This window comes from Pleurodeles waltl, chromosome 3_1 (assembly GCF_031143425.1).
Source record: "Pleurodeles waltl isolate 20211129_DDA chromosome 3_1, aPleWal1.hap1.20221129, whole genome shotgun sequence".
Lineage (NCBI taxonomy): Eukaryota > Metazoa > Chordata > Amphibia > Caudata > Salamandridae > Pleurodeles > Pleurodeles waltl.
Window position 1 is genome coordinate 1,637,406,689 of NC_090440.1, and position 16,566 is coordinate 1,637,423,254.

A 16,566-nucleotide genomic window follows, 5' to 3' on the forward strand; every position below is an offset into this window, starting at 1 on the left:
AAGTTAGCCTGAGGCACAGTAAAGCATCAATTGCAGTGCCCCTGCGCTAATAGGCATTATGCTGTGGCTCCAAAGCATTGGTGAAATGAGGTAAGTTAGTTATATGTAAGCAGGGAGGCCTTCATGCCTACTGCACGGAATAGAGTAGGTTGTGGCAAATCCGAAATGCGACTGAGCAGGGCGCCTCTGTTGAGGATCGGGCCACAACAGTACACTCCACAGGCTTCACAAGGTAAAGGTTGTGGAGGAAAGCACAGTTGGCAACTCCCTGGGCGTGAGGTGTCCACGTGCAGCGACCTGCGAGCGCGCAGGGCAACTGCTGAAATAAAGGGGATGTCGGGATGGCTGATGAATGCGGGCAGCCAGAGACCTCCCTTGGTCTCTCTCCAGCTACCACGCACCTGGGTAAGTGCAACAACAACAACAACAAGGCAGCTCCTTTGTCTCCCATTGGGGCAACCACATCTGCTGGTCCCCTGGGGTTGGGGAGCAGCTCTAAAGTGCAGGCGGGGCTGAAGCACAGCTCTTTTCCCAGTTTCCACAGTGAGGAGCATGTACGGTGGTCATGAGCGGGCCAGCTCCAAGGTCACACTCGTCTCTCAGCAGTGTCTTGCTGTGAAATGGTGGCCCAAGATGGCACTTCCTTGCCTTGAAACACCAGGATCTCAACAAAGTCAGCCCCAGCATACTTCTGCCAGTAACCAGTGCAAAAATGACTCTCAAGCAATGAGGTGGAAATTAGGCACTCCTTCTGTGCTAATGGGAATAACACAATCACCACGTGCTGGGCTCACAGGGCCAAGGAGCCATACACAGTGCTCCCCATTCACTAAATTTCTGCCCAAGTAAAGTCACCAGATACAGCACTCTCTAAGTGCTACAGTTGCACCACCAGGGGCAGCCAATGAACAATAGTGATCCTATTCCAGCCCCTGGGAGAACACTGAAGGGGACAGAAGGCAGGCAGCACTGGGCATGGAGGCCAGAACAATAAGGCACTTAATGGCAGTTCCTTCCGGCAGTCCAGCAGTGTGTAGGTAGTCCAGAGTCGGGGAGCAGATTGCAGGAGGGCAACAAGCAGAAAAGCCATCCAGTGAGTCCTTTATGCCCCCCAGCAGCAGCAGGTAGCAGGGCAACAACAGAAGAGCAGCTTAGATGAGTCCTTTGTGCGGTCCAGCAGTCCTTCTGACAGAGGTTCAGTCCCAGTTCCAAAAGTGCTCTAAAAATAATGGGGTCAGAGCCCCTGTACCTATACCCTGGTTCCCTGCTTCTAGAAAGTGGGAAAAGTTTCCAGCAAGGTATGACCAGTCCCAGGAGTTTCCCGCCTCCCCTCCTCTGGCTCCAGACATCAGTAGTGGGTAAGCAAGCCCTTTGCATGAGAGCAGGACACAGCTTATACAAGTGTAAAGTATGAACGCCCTCTGCCTCTCCCAGCCCAGGAAGACCATCAGTATGTAGATGAATGCAGATAGAACCATGTCACACCTAACCTTCCCTAATGGATGTCTGTCTGGCAAGTATGCCCAAAGTAGAGCTGACACACTGCCCCAGACGTGTATTGGAGTCAGACTGCAAAGCACTGGAGTTATAAGCACATAGAAATGCCCATTTTCTAAATGTGGCATTTTAAAAATAGTAATGTAAAATCCACCTACACCAGTAAGCAGGATTTCTCACTACCATTCAAAACATACCAAACATGCCTACGCTGCTCCTTACATGATCAGAAATTACTACTTAAACACATATAAGGGAATTCCCAATGCAACCCTATCAGAGGCACAGCACTCACTGTAATGAAAAACGAAATAGGCTGTTTGTCACTACTAGGACATGTAACATATACAAATATATGTCCTACCTTTTACACAGCACACTGCCCATAGGGCTATCTAGGGCCTACCTTACAGGTACCCTAGGTGTAGTAAAAAGGGAGTTTATGCCTTGGCAAGTAGTTGGACTTGCCAAGTCAATATGGCAGTAAACTGCGCACACAAGCTCTGCAGTGGCAGGCCGGAAGCAAGTTGAGAGGCTACTTCTGTGGGTGGCACAATCAATGCTGCAGACCCACTAGTAGCATTTAATTTACAGGCCCTAGGTATATGGTATACCATGTCACAAGGGACTTACAGGTAAATTAAATAAGCCAAACATTGCAAGCCAATTATAACACATTTTAGGGAAGAGAGCACATGCACTTTAACACTGATTAGCAGTGGTAAAGTGATCAGAGTCCTAAAGCCAACAAAAAGAGGGTCAGAAAAATAGGAGGAGAAACGCAAAAAGATTGAGAATCACCCTGCGAGAAAGGCCGTTTCCAGCAAGTTACCTTTGACACACTCTGACTTTTGCGTCTCACTACTTTCATTTATTTGAAACATTGTCATCCGATATATATAATTCTTACATCAAGGCCGTTGTACTGGGGAAAATGCATCATGGTGCTGCAATAAACTACACATTTTTCAGGAGTCTTGGGCATTATTTTTGTGAAGGTCGCAAATATATGTGTATGTGTGTGTGTGTCTTTGAAGACTGGATCGGTCCTATAGCATAGGTAAACACTGTCAGACCCAGACAAATACTGTTGTTATGATGGCCAATCCCCATAGTGTGTTTAGGTAGTTGCAAGTGAGTGTCTAAAAAAAATACAGTGCAGTTAGATTTGCCTGGTCCACTTCATAATCGTCCCTACTATTCAAGTGCTTGTGGAATTAGAATAGTAAATACACATTTCATTATGGTCAATAGTTGGTCCTCATTATTATAAATACATTATGTTGTGTGTGATATATATATATATATATATATATATATATATATATATTAGCACTCACTTCAAAATACTGTATTTTACAGAAGCTAATAACGAGATTTTAAAATGCTGTACTCAGTGCTTAGTTTGTAAAAAACAATGCCAAGGCCCTCGCCAGGGGGTCACCAGTGTGACAATGCAGACTGTTTGAGGCCCTCAAAGCTATAAGAATGGCTTGGGCAACAGGTATTAGTTGTGTTTAATGCATATTGAATGAATAAACAACTGTTGTTCTGCTCATCTGTATTACACAAACAGCACCACCAAGTGGCAGCTGTCATAAGTGCCGGTGCTAACAAATAAGTGCTGATGCCAAGCACCAGAAAGCACTGGCTTAAATTAAACACTGGTTGTATTGTTTACACTAATTGTAAAAACAATAGAAAACATGCTTATAAAATGATACTCTTAACTCAGACTTAGCCTACAGTGGCTCATTTACATGAGAAAGCATATGTGTTTTTCCAGTTCAAGTAGGACTGTTCCCTAATTACAAATTTTTGTTCTGCAACAGGCTGCCTGGGGTGGAGGACTGCTGATGTCCAGCAAGCATCGTCATAAACTGAATGGAATTGAGAGGTACTGAAAGAAAACACACACACACACAGACAACCCCTCCCCCATTTGTCTTGCAGATATCCTCCAAACTTGTAAAGTTCAACCATGCAACCAAGGAGGAAAGGGCTTATCCCTTTTTTTTTGCTGTGTCCGCAAGATTAAAGTACTCTGTCAGACTGGAGAGACTTGATCATTTCTATCAGAGGTTGCAGAAAGCTCAATATGTACTGCAGATCTCTGCATTGATCTCTTTTTGTGAAGATCCCGTTTCTCTAGAAGGTCAAAAATATGATTGGAGGTCAGGGAGTAGTTGGTGTTTTCAAATATGTTTTTGCATTTGATCCGTAACTCCTCTTTCCAGAATTTTGCTGGGGTGATGGGGGTTTCTACAATAGCTGATCAGCTCTACTGGATCTTCTCTACATTTTGTTAGTAGTTCAGATACTATTTCATCTTTCCTCCTTGTAAACTGAGTTGAAGGCAGAACGTTTTTTGAGACCCAAAAAGTGATTGGGTGGGGGAGGCAAACATTAAGGGCCTGATTATGACCTTGGCGGAGGGCATTACTCCGTCACAACCATGACGGATATCTCGTCCACCGTATTGTAAGTTCCAATTGGATATAATAGAACTTGTAATGTAATATCCTCCACCAAGATCATAATCAGGCCCTTAGTGTTGTTTAAGAAAGAATCTTGGATCTTTGATTAAAATAAACTGAAGTAAGTTTCATCCTGTCGTGGTGATAGACAAGGAATGTTCTTAAGGATTCTGGTTTAATCATTTCATTATAGAAGCTGACATTTTCTCTAGTTCAATTAGATGTTTATTGGATGCCTTTATCGATGTAAGCTACCTTTTCTTTCCAGAAAGCTTAATGCTAGTCTCTACTTCAAATCTTATATGTGTTTGTTCCACTTTAGACATGAATGTACATGAGTGATGCTCATAGTATCAACATTCTCTTTTTATTAAGGCTATTTCATGATTGCACCATGTAGTTGATGGTTTGCTGCTGGTTTCATCTTTTTTCTTTTTATGTGGTTCAGTTGTCCTCAGGATGGAGGTGATTCTCCGGCACATAGCTCTTAGCTGTGATTTTGTGTCATTCTGGTATGCTGGTATGTTTTCTAACATTTTATAAAGTTCATCACATTTTTTAGATCTTTAAATGAGCATCTTCCTGGGTGTCTGACATTGAATGATTCTGGTATTACGTCCAGGATGGTAAGATTAGTTCAGGAGATTAATGGCAAATTTGACTAGGTTGTGGTATTTCTATGTCAGCACTTCTAAGCAGATCAGAGTGGTTCCTTTATTTTTAATCAGCAATAAGGATTCCTGGATTTGAGATTATGGTGTTGCATTTTAGTCTTTTTTTTGCATGTTGGAACATTGATTTTGGGGGCACAGGAAAAAGAGTCTTTCCAGGCCAGTGTGCTCCAACAGAAGATAAGCCAAATTTAGGATTAAAATAATGATGCTAGTTTTTCACCACCATACATCTTCAAGAGTGCTTCTGTATAGTTCCAATTAACCATGGTGCCTTTTAGAGATGCAAGCGAGCTATTCCAGAGCTATGGATCCAAATATTGAGGCATCAGCCTCCATACCTTGATATGCTGTGGCAGCTGCAGGCAGACAGGTATTTCCCAATAGACTGTATTTAGCTCTCTTTGTATTTGGTACTATGCAATGTATTTTCCGTATCCTGTGGCCCAGTATAACAATATCATTCTCATCATACCACATTTGCAAATTTGAAATCACACAGTTGTCTTTCAGGTTTTACCACATCAGTCTTTTTCAAACTTCATACTAGGTATATAGGCCCTCATTCCCGCCGCAGCGATGGCCACCAAAAGACCGTTTCCGTGGCTACCAGCCGTCCACCATATTATGACCACAGCCGGATTTCCACCAGGAGGATGGTGGCAATCCGGCTGTGGCCATGCCGGCGGATGGCGGTAAGGTGACGCTGCGGCCAGCAGCAGTGCCATGCCAGTAGTCCGCCGCCAGCCGTATTATGACCCATAATACGGTGTGGCTGTGTTCTGCTGGCGGACGCTGCTGCTGGCAGCAGCGCCCCGTCCCGTCTCCTGCTGGAGGACCCCCCCGGATCCAGATAAGTCGGGTCACAGACAGGCTGGTGGGGTGTTTGTGTGTGTGTTTATGTTTGTGTGTGCGTGGATGCGGGTGTGTGTTGTATGTTGGATGCAAGTGTGCATGTATGGTGGTGTGAGTGTGTGTATATTGTGTGTTGTGACTGCGTGTCTACGTGCATGTCTAAAAGTGTGTGCAGGTGTGTGTGAGTGGATGTAAGCATGTGTGGATGTTTGTGGGAATGGGTGTGTGTATGTGTGTGTGTGTGTGAAGGGGTGTGAATGTGGGGGGGAGCTTTGGTGAGGAAGGGTGGGGTGGGGGGGTATCTGGAGAGGGGGTAGGGGTGGGGAAGACCCCTATCAGTGACAGGGAAGGGATTCCCTGTCACTGATAGTGCTTACCACCATGGTTTTCATGCCGGTAAGGAAGCCACAGAAACCATGGCGGTAGGTGGGGTCATTATCCCGCAGGCGGTACATTCACGCCCGCCGGGCTGGAGATCGATATCTCCAGCCCGGCGGCTATTACCGCTGCGGCGGCCGGTGTGGTACATTGGCGGTTTGGCTTCCGCCAATGTCATGATATGGTGGAAAGTACCGTCAGCCTGTTGGCAGTACTTCCCGCCATATTACCGCAGACCGCCAGGGTCGTAATGAGGGCCATAGTTCTATTCTGCATATATTAAGGATTGTTTGTCTGTTTTGTGGGTGGTGTACATGTTTGAAAATACAGTAATGAATCATTGACAGAGCAACCACTTATGGCAGTATAATTCTGTAGCTCTTCTGGTGGAAGCATATCCTTGATAGAGTAGCCATATGGAAATCCTCTGTTTTGGCTTCAGCATTGACCTATGGAAGCGACAACAGCTCAGTTTTAAAGACAATGGCCATTTGTCTTACCTTAATTATACAGATTTGGCCCTTTGCAAATGAAACACTCAAGTCAGATGGCATCATCTCTAGGACAGAATCACCCAGATGCTGGCCTTCCACCTATTCATATTCATTGGGCTGTCTTCCCTTCCATGTAAGTTAAGTGAATTGAGAAAAATTCCAGCAGGTCCACCTTTATGCAGGACCCTTGGCAAGTCACCATTGGTAGGAAGTACCACAAAGTATCTTGTGTCATTAAGGAAGGGATAGAGGTAATCAGGTTTGCCTGGCGCCAAATCCAAACTGAAGGATTTCTTTGTTCTTGTATCAGAGAGTGATGTATGTGAATTAATAGAAAAACTGAAAATGAGAAACTGCTTTGGAGGAACCCAAATCATGGAAAACCAATGCTGAGGAAAGACAATTTTTAAGGCAATACAAATACATTTACATTTTTTAAAAAAAAAAAGATAAATATAAAGAAACATTCAAAATGACAGTACACTTTGGTGGTGTTTAGGGGTACTCAGGGGTTTTTGGGTTCAGGGATAGGTAATGTTTTGGGGTGATGAGGGCTTTTTATGGGTCAAGGATAGGTGAAGCTTAAGGGTGGGATGGGATTTTTTAGGGTAAAGGAATGTGTTGTGTTTGGCGTTGTAAGGGTTTTTTAGGGTTCTCATTTGAGTGGGGTTTAAGGGTTGTTAGCATTTTCTAGGGTTTAGGGATGGGTGGAGTGTATGTGTATTGAGGGGTTTTTAAGGTTTATAAATTTGTAGAGTTTAGGCCTGGTGAGAGTTTTTTACAGTTCAGTGATGGGAAGAATTTAGGGATGGTGAAGTTTTTTTAGGGTTCAGCAAAGGGTGAGGTGCAGGGGTAGTGAAGAGTTCTAGGGGTCAGGGATTGCTAAAGTGTATGGGTCGAAAGAGTTTTAAGGTTCAGGAATGGGTGGATTTTATGGGTGGTGTTTAATTCTAGAAAGTGGAGTTTAGGTTATAGGGATCAGTTAGGTTTAGCGGTGGTAAGTGATTTTTAGGTGTTAAGAATGGGTGGCAGTGGTGTATCAAAACTTAAGCCCCCCTTGCAAAATACATAAAGGGGGCCCCCCACACAGGGCCGGCTTTAGCGCTGGTGGCGCCTGGTGTGACAATCTATTTGGCACCCCCCTACGACATCCTTGTTCAGGAATTCCATCATTACCACTCTGCAACAATGCCACTCACCTCTCCATAGCTCCTCTCTGTCATACATTTATTTCTCTTTTTTGAAGCACTACTCATATTTCAGTCACAGTTTTGTGATCTGCATGATACACGTTCTTTGCAGCACGCACATTATTCTCTTTGTGCAACTTTATGATGAGTAAAAACTGCCACTAGACAAAATTCGGATCTCTCACCAGCAGTAACATTAATCACCAAAGTTATCTTGACATTTATTTTTATTGTTGCCTGAAAACTGCTGAATGCAGAAGCAAGTTCAGTGCTTCTAAACCCATAAGTTATTTTTAAAGAGAGCACCCACACCAAAGTCAGTGCACCGGTCACACCTCCATAAAGCCAACCCTGCCTCCATACTCAGACCCAGTCAGAAGCTCTCAGGCCAAAGGCCTGTGCACAGTACCGGGGGAGCACCTGGAGCTCCCCACCCCACACTGGGTGGGCTTTGGGGCTATTGTTACACCACTGATTGGTGGTGTTTAGGGGTGGTGGGGGTATTTAAGAGTTCAGGAATTGGTGGATGGTGAGCATAGAAAGGGGTATTTAGGGTTCATGAATAGGTGGAGCTTAGGGGTAGTGTGGGATATTAGATTCCCAGATGGGTGGGGTTCAGGGGTAGCAAGGGCTTTTAGAGTTCAGGGATGGGCAGACATAAGGTGTAGAGAGAGTTTTTGGTGTTCAGAGATGGGTGAAATGTAGGCTGAGAATGGACATTTAGGGTTCACGGGTGGATAGAGTACAGCAGAAAGGGCGGGGTGTAGTTTGGGCGTGGTGAGGAACTTCTAGGAGTTAGGGATGAATGGTGCCTGTGGTGACGAGGGGTCAGCAAATTAAAAGCATCTAAAGTGATTCTTTAACAATGTATAACATATCATTTGGATAAAAATGTGACTTGAGCTAAAGCACTGAAATAAATGCCTCCAATATAAATGCTGGTTAAAGTAAGATCTGCAACCATTGAATTTACATTTGAAAAAATGAGCATGCAACACTAATTTAAAAAAAAAAAAGACATTCTATGAATTGATTTCTATGAAATGGTAAATGCAATTCACCCTGCAAATTTTCATTAAACAGTGCAGGTGAAATGGCTTCTCAGTAATTGTATTCCATGAAATTATTTTTCTGTGAGATCATGTACAGCCCCCTGCAGTATAATATATGGAACATATAACACAAGCAGAGAACTGGGGTTGGGATAAGAGAGAAAACAGACAAAGTCACCACTCTGCCTCATTCCTGTGATGGGCATGAACATCTGAGGGTGGACTGTGTATTCTGAAGGCAAATTGGAGATCAGTAATAACCTGCTATTAACTAGGGGTGTGTGAAATTTCTATAATTTGTTTTTGCATAATTATGCAAAACTTTATGCAAACTAAATTCTACCTTTGTCTAAAATAAAAGTGGCACAGTTTGTGATAAATCAAAAATTACCAGGCCCCATATAGATTGTACATTTAGGCTAGTTTTATTTTTGTTTGTTTAGTGCAGGGTTTACTCACAGGGTTTCTTGCTTCTGTTTTGCTGTACTGCCTAATGTTGCTTAGATAGACAGTGAGCATTTTATCATGTTTTAAAGTTTTGAGTTATTTTCATAATAATACCTGTTAATTAAAGATAGATGTAAAGAACCCCGTCCTTCCTGATTGATGCAGTAAGCACAGATAAAGAGAGCTTTTCCAGCTGTTGTCTCCTGAAAGAAGCATTAATCAGAACGTACTGGCTTGAAGAGCTCAAGGATCACCAACAAAAACTGAGATGGATTTTCCCTCAAGGAGCCCAGAAGAAAGTCCATACAAGGTGTGATGGACCATTCACCATTCCCTGCAAGTTACTCTAAATCTCATTGTCAGCCATTGTAAAGTCTGAAGGAGTGGAGAAACAGGCACTGAGTATTAGTGCGTTATAAAGTTTTTCATTGGACCTGTTAACATTTTGATTAACTTATTCTCAACAATTCTCTATGGCAGCTGTTGTTCCAGTCATACTCTCACTTTTTCAGCTACCCCAACTCTTATTACTGCCCCAGGACTGCTGCTCTCATATTTAAGTTTTGACCCCCCTCTACCACTGTTTTCAGAAACATACTGTGTCAGTGTCTTAAAAAAGATATTCTTTCTCATTCTACACCATTCTCAGTTTGGACAATTAGGGTAGCCTTATCTGTTCCTTCTCAAGCTTTGAAGCCTTCCTTCAGTTCATTCAATCTTTTCCTTTTTCTCTGTGTTTTTTTTACTTGGTCTGAAAACAAAACATGGTAATTTTTAACTACAGCCAACTTTTCTTTGTTGCTTCTGCAAGAATACTTCCATTGACCCTGCTTAACAGTTCTCTGATGATTATGGTAAAATGCCAACACTTCTGCCCAGATCGGCCTCAGTTAGTTTTCACTCTGTGCCTGTGTATGGAAGATCTTCCCTAACACCCTACTCTTTAAGCCTAGGGACCAAGTAAATAAAATAGGTAAAATCCTCCAACTCAGTGTTGCACGGTAGGCTGTTAATCTGATTATAATTAATTTTAACTTAGTTTTTTAGATGCTCTGTTCCAGTTGACGCAGCATTGTCACTCATGTTAAAGTAGAAGTAAGTCTAATCCAGCTATATTTACTGTCCCGCATAAGAATATAATTCATTCTGGTGCAAAAGTCCAGCTAGTATTTTTCTGTACTCTGTAAAAGGGAGCAGTCTTTGCTAACCATTTGGCACCAAGAAAAAGCCCACTATTACCTCTTTGTTCTCCCCTGAACTGCATAGTACTGCCAGCCTCATGCCGACCAAGGAGTCACCTGACCATTTTAATACCTCCCATGTATAATCCACTCAAAGGCCACCTTTGATGTCACAATGATCTACCTCCCTGATCTGGTGAAGAGGGCTGGCACCCGAGAGATGGCGATGTGTGGATTCCCGCATCCTCTTCATGGCCTCCTGTACCCACATAAGAGCAGCCTCAATCATATGAATACATTGGCCATCTTGAGCACCAATGCCGAGCCTGTATGAGGGCCCAACCTTTCTCCTTCCAAGAAGCTCAGCATTAACGTTTGGTGTCACATTTCATTCTTGTGATGCAAATATTGTATTTGCCAAGAGTAAACTGCATTAGTCAATTAGAACATTCACCTTCCCTGTCCTTAGCTCAGAAAGCTCAGCATTTTCTTTTCTGTTACAAGTTTTCATCTATTCAATTTCCCCTCAACTTTCTATCAAGCACCTCTGAATATAAAGTTGCATTCCTACTCAGTCTATAATTGACACTACACTCTTCAGAGAAATGCATAGCAGGCCTACTTATGTACTGTTGGCATAACCCTAGCATTGTGTTTATAACCACCTGATAGAGAGTGAGCAATAAAAATTGCACAAAATCACCCCTCTACACATGTCTACACTTCTGCTTTCTGATACCAGAGGACGATTACAAACAGATGATTGGACATACTTCACTTACTCCTGCAATTAAGGAATTTTAAGGCAAGCCTATCTTTTATAACAAAGCCATATTTACAGTGAAAGAAGGGCCTGATGATGAAGCATGTCACCTTGGTGAGTGGTAGCCTTTGTCCTTTTTAATGGGAAATCCAATTCCTGGGGCTCTATTTCGGTAATTACAGGGATTCCCAGTAGTGTCCCAAACTATTAGGGTATGCCAACAACTTTTGTAGTTAACTACAATAGCTCTTATCATACAATGTCAGTGTACACAAAACCCTCCCACCTTGTTACACATTTGGGATTTAATTCTAAAAATAGGAGATGGGATCTCACTCTTTGAGCAAATGGATTTAAGGCAAGTGGACCTGAGCTCTTTGGAATGACCTTGTGACAATAAATATGTATACTACTACCAGGCTGACAAGCTGCAGTCATTTATTCTTTTCAATCCTATTTCCCCAACTTTGCCTAACCCAAAACCTTACACAGATCTCTAATGTGTTTGTGTTTTTTATAGTCTGGCATGCAAAGGCTGAAATTTAAGCTGCACAGTGCTGGCAAATAAACCATAGTCCACTCCAATTTCCTGGATGTAAAACATTATTTTCTTTACTGAAATGTAACCAAGCAACTAAAGCTTTAACTATCACAGATTCTGGTGTGCTCAGGGGCCTAACCAGACTCATACTTCGGTGGGGCCAACACTTCGACCAGACCAGTAGTTGCCGTGCCAACTCCATTGCACAGTCAAAAGTATTAAAGTATTTGTGGGCGCTCCTATGGTACTTTGTGTTAAATGGGGTGCAGTGTTTCTGGACAATATGTAAAGTACAAGACATTTTAGAAGAGAAAATTACAAATGTTGAGTTTGTAGACCTAACAGGATGTAAAAGTTTAAGTTTAGGTTCTGGGGCTAGCAGTGGCAGATGGTGTATTCTAAAAACACACTGAAACAGCTGCATATAATTCATCCTAATATGGCTTATTAAAAACAAATTATAAAAGGCATTCAGGTGTCCATTCCCTAAGTCTTATTTTTGGAAAAATGGCAATAAATGGCGCTAGTGGATCATATTTCTTTGGTTATTCTTTTCCTAGTACATTTAGAAGTACACAGAGCTTTCAGCATATCCATGGAGTCTGGTAGCAGCAGAATACTAAAAAGTAGCATAATTTGTGAAAATAATTGTCAACAGAGTCTGTATAATTTTTGTGGATAGTTTAATGAACCCAGACAAATAGACAAAATAGAGTCTGTAGACGTTTTGAGGATGGTATACTGAGTGAAGCAAAGTAATAGTATAACAAAGGTCTTGCAGAAAGAATGGTTAATCACAAATCTGGCTACCAGCAGGAAACACAAGCAAACAGAAGCAAAATAGTAAAGGTTTTTGAAAAACAGGATTAATTTTGAGAAAAGTGTGATTTGCAACATTCTAGGGTTTTCTGTTTTGTAGCTGTCCAGAGGGAAGGAAAAAAGTATAACCTTGGACATCAGATTTTCAGGGCCATAGTACTTTAACGTTTGAGTGGAAGTGGATACTCCAAGAGAGCAAAACCTGTATTTGATAGTTTCTATTTCAGGCACTGCCGTACCTACTAGCTCTTAAGCCACGGTTAAAGATCCAACATTTATAAACCTAATGGTATCTGTCCTCTAAATGCTCCTCTCTCAATCCTCCTCCATCTGCAGCTGTGAGCAGACAACTAAAGCTAAATATCAGCAAAATGCTCATGCGAGATCAGACTATAGATCTTGTAGAGTGGATGGACTGTATGGTGCCTTATGGGAGCTCTGTCTAGCCAGGTCAGGTGTGTATTTTAGAGTTGGAACTTCAATTATGAGTACCTGTATGGGTACTATTTGTGAAATGAACACCAAGTGCACTCCTTTGGCACTTAACCCTAAGAATATCATTTAATAATTCAATGGCAAGCCATTGCTTTAGCTTAACTAAAGAAAATGTATCTCTTCTACACACAAAACGTAATACCATATAGGGAAATATGACCGTGCTAATTGCTACCTTTAAATGTACAGGGAAATAGCAAGCAGTGTTTCACAATGGACTTTCAATACCAAGGTTGTAAATAGCTCTTTTAATACCATCAACAAAGGGTGACATATTCACCGCCTATTGTAAATATCTCCTATTCCCAGTTTTCAACAGGAAAATGAGGCATAAAATAAAAAAGCATTTAACACACCAAATTCTGCATGTTTTTGCCTTTTTTCTGAGCCTTTTCCCCCAATGGATATCATAAGGTATGACTTGAGAATTTATCAGGGGAAAACTGTGAGGGTGATATAGTTAATACACATCTCGTAATTCTGATCCATGTGCAAACGTGTAATGCACAGGGAATACCATTTAGCCCTTGACCATAGTGTCCTTACACCATCAAGTTACTGTGGATTGGATCATGGTATTCCTAACCACCATGTGCTCAAGTCTCTAGGATGCTTTAACCATTGATGGGTGCCCCGTCTATTGTATCTTCCACGAGGTTCGTATGAATTTAGTTAGTATGCCATTTGATCATAGAGATATTCAATTTGAATTGTATAAGGTTCTTAATTGACACAGCTTAACCCAAAAGAGGGTGACAGTGTGCTCCACAAAGAGCAAAACAAACAAGAGGAATACTACATAATATCATATTGAAAGGAGAGGAAAGACATACAGCAGGAATACAAAAACAAATATGTCACATGAAAAACAAAAAAGAGGTGGTAATAGAAGACAGCTATCAGGGAATGGTGAGAGCCTAAAGGTGTCAGGGTGAGAGGGATATGACTCTCACCACTATCCTTTAAAAGTTTCTTCAGTTTATATTTGAACAGTGGGAAAGAGGGAACAGTGTGAGAAATCAAAGGAGGGAGTGTTCCAGGTTTTAGATGCATTACTGGTAAAGCTTTTTCATGGTCGATCGTTTTTGATTCTCCTGAAGTTGATGTGAAGGTCTGCTTGTCCTGTCAAATAGATTGTTTGAATGAAAAGAGTCTGTTTGTAGGCCGAATGTGAAGGGGATTCAGAGAGTCAAGACTTTTACATAATACACATTTTTGAAGGTGTTGCTTCCCTCCAGGGGTAGCTAGTGTACAGACCTCAGAAGAGATGTGATCAAACTTCTTCTTTCCATCAGTAAGACAGGCCACGACGTGAAGGACTGATTTAAAGGAGCAAAACTATATGCATGGAAGCCCATGAAGAGTGTGTAGCAATATTTGATTTTAGATATGACTAGTGCTTGAACAAAGTGTTTAGGTCGTATTGGAGAAGGAAATGCCTGATGTTTCTTAGAGTTCATGGATGAAGGGATGCAAATTTAGCAGCAGCTCTTCAAGGATATGTCTAGAATATAGAATGTTGTCTTGAGGCTTGGCTGTTAAGACAGCTTTGGTAGTAATACCTAGTGTCCCTAGCTTTACAAACCCTACTGGTGATAATCTACTATTAAGTTTAGAGGAGAGGGTAAGGAGTTCCTTTGTCAGTGCATTAAAGTTCAGTTTCACATGAAACATCCAGTTTACAAGCTGAAACAGTTTAGTACAGTGGCTTTCCATCCCATTCTTCATGGATTGTTTGTAGATCCTGTTCAGTAGGAGACAAACTTGTCATTCTAGTTCTGGATTTTTTCATTTGGTGTTGGAGTGCAGTGATTTCTGTTTTTATCTTCTGGTTCTCGTTTTGGACCAAGGGGTCTTATGTCGATTGTTTGTTTGTGGAATCACTGATATGTTGGAATTTAGACTGGAGGAGATCCTCTAGAGCTAAACATGTCACTAGTTTCATGGATAAAAAGCAAAAGTTCTTTGTTTGGGGCTAAAAGAAAGATAATGTGGTAAACATTGCACAAAAGTAAATAATCTGGCCCATTTATGTTGAAGGAGGTGACCATTCCACTATGGAAAATAATGTCAGTGGTTGGTACTGAGCGGAGCACGTATTTCGCCATCCAAGTATGCACCAATAAGGTCTAGAGTCCTTGCTGTATTGCGGGTGAAACAGAAAGAATGGGGTGAGTGCTAGATAACATTATCAAGGTTTACAACATTTTCTAGGGTGATGAATAATTTGGATTTGGGATTGCCACAATTAATGTTGAAATTACCCATGAAGATTCTATCTTCAAGATTATCAGGCAGAGAGATGAGTACTCTGTGATCTGGTCAATACATTTTGAGTTGTGATTGAGTGGGTTATAGTTGGCATGTAAATAGACTGCTAAAGAAGGGGATGAAGCAAGCAAAACATTGACACATTCAAAAGTGGAAGAAAGTGCAGTTGAGGGACTCTTGAAATAATGACAATAACACCATCCTGTTTATTTGTCTTTCTTTGTGAATGATGGGATAACCTTTGGTAAAAGGGAAACTGGAAATGTGAATTAAGCTAAGATTCCCTAATGAAGGATTTATTATTTTCACTCTACCTGACCACATTTTGGCATTATGGAACCATTATTCTCAGTGGCTAGTTTTTGTTTAATTTGCTCAATGTATATATGTTACCTAGTGGTGGCTGCCACTTGTTAGTTATACTTAGGACCAAATTTCTACAGAAAGAATGTTTATTGTTTTACTAATAACTTTGGCGACGTTTGATGAATCGTCACAAAATCTTCCAAGGAACTATGACGCTCACTTCAGAATGTTTTGGGGTGATCTGTCAAGCGGGGTCCGAGAAAAAGGGGGGTCTCAAAAATGTTTTCCCCATTCATTTTTCCATAGGAATTATGAACAGCGAAAGTGCCAAAACCACTGGAAAGAATTACACCAAATTTGGCAGAAAGGTAGCTCTTGGTCCAGAAAGTGCCCCGTTCAGTAGTTTTTGAGAAATTAAAAGAATTTCAAATTTTTACATATAGGGACGCAAAGGATTTACAACCCCTCCCGATCTCGTACTGAGATCTGATTGGCTGACAACACTTCAACACAACAGTTTTGTCAGCCATGTTGGGACTTGACTTCAGCTGAGACCTGACAAAAACGTAAAATTAAAAAAAGGGGCCAGTGTACAGACACCCTGACCCCCTAACTCTGGTGGTGGGGTCCCAGGGGGACCTCCCCCAGAGCTAAAAAGCATTTTTTAAATGTACGGCGGGATCACGGTTGATCTGCCGTAAAAAAAATAAAAAAAAGCACAGGCTCCCACGGTTTGTGTTTTTTAAGCCCCCGGGAGAGCCAAGACCTGGGGGCATTCTTTTATTGGAGTGCAGGAGCCCTGGCAGAAATTATGTGTAGGGGGCAGCACAGTCCTCGTACCCCAAGGACCATAACCTCCCCGGGGCTAAATTAATTATTGGCATGGGGGAGGCCCATCGACCTCCTCCACAGCCATGGGGACCACCACCTCCTGGGCCTTTAATCAATTAACAAGTCAGGGGCTACCTGGCCCCTCGATGCTATGGAGGACTACCACCTCCCCGGGGCTTTCATAATATTCAGTGCAGGGGGCACGCAGCCCTTCCCTCCTGCCCTGGGTACCACCACCTCCCCAGGGCAAAGATGGCAAAAAAAGTAAAGGGAGTCCATTTCTGACCCTCTGTAGCTC

The 16,566-nt window shown here is 42.1% G+C and overlaps 1 protein-coding gene across 2 annotated transcripts in view; it reads left to right on the forward strand.

Annotated features, from left to right (window-relative positions):
• The window catches only part of GAD1 (glutamate decarboxylase 1), a 257,259-nt gene that overhangs the window by 179,127 nt on the left and 61,566 nt on the right, over positions 1-16,566 (forward strand). For both annotated transcript variants that reach the window (XM_069225317.1, XM_069225318.1), the window contains one exon: positions 3,330-3,394. In XM_069225317.1, the coding sequence (XP_069081418.1) occupies positions 3,330-3,394 (65 nt within the window). The remainder of the gene's footprint in view (positions 1-3,329; positions 3,395-16,566) is intronic.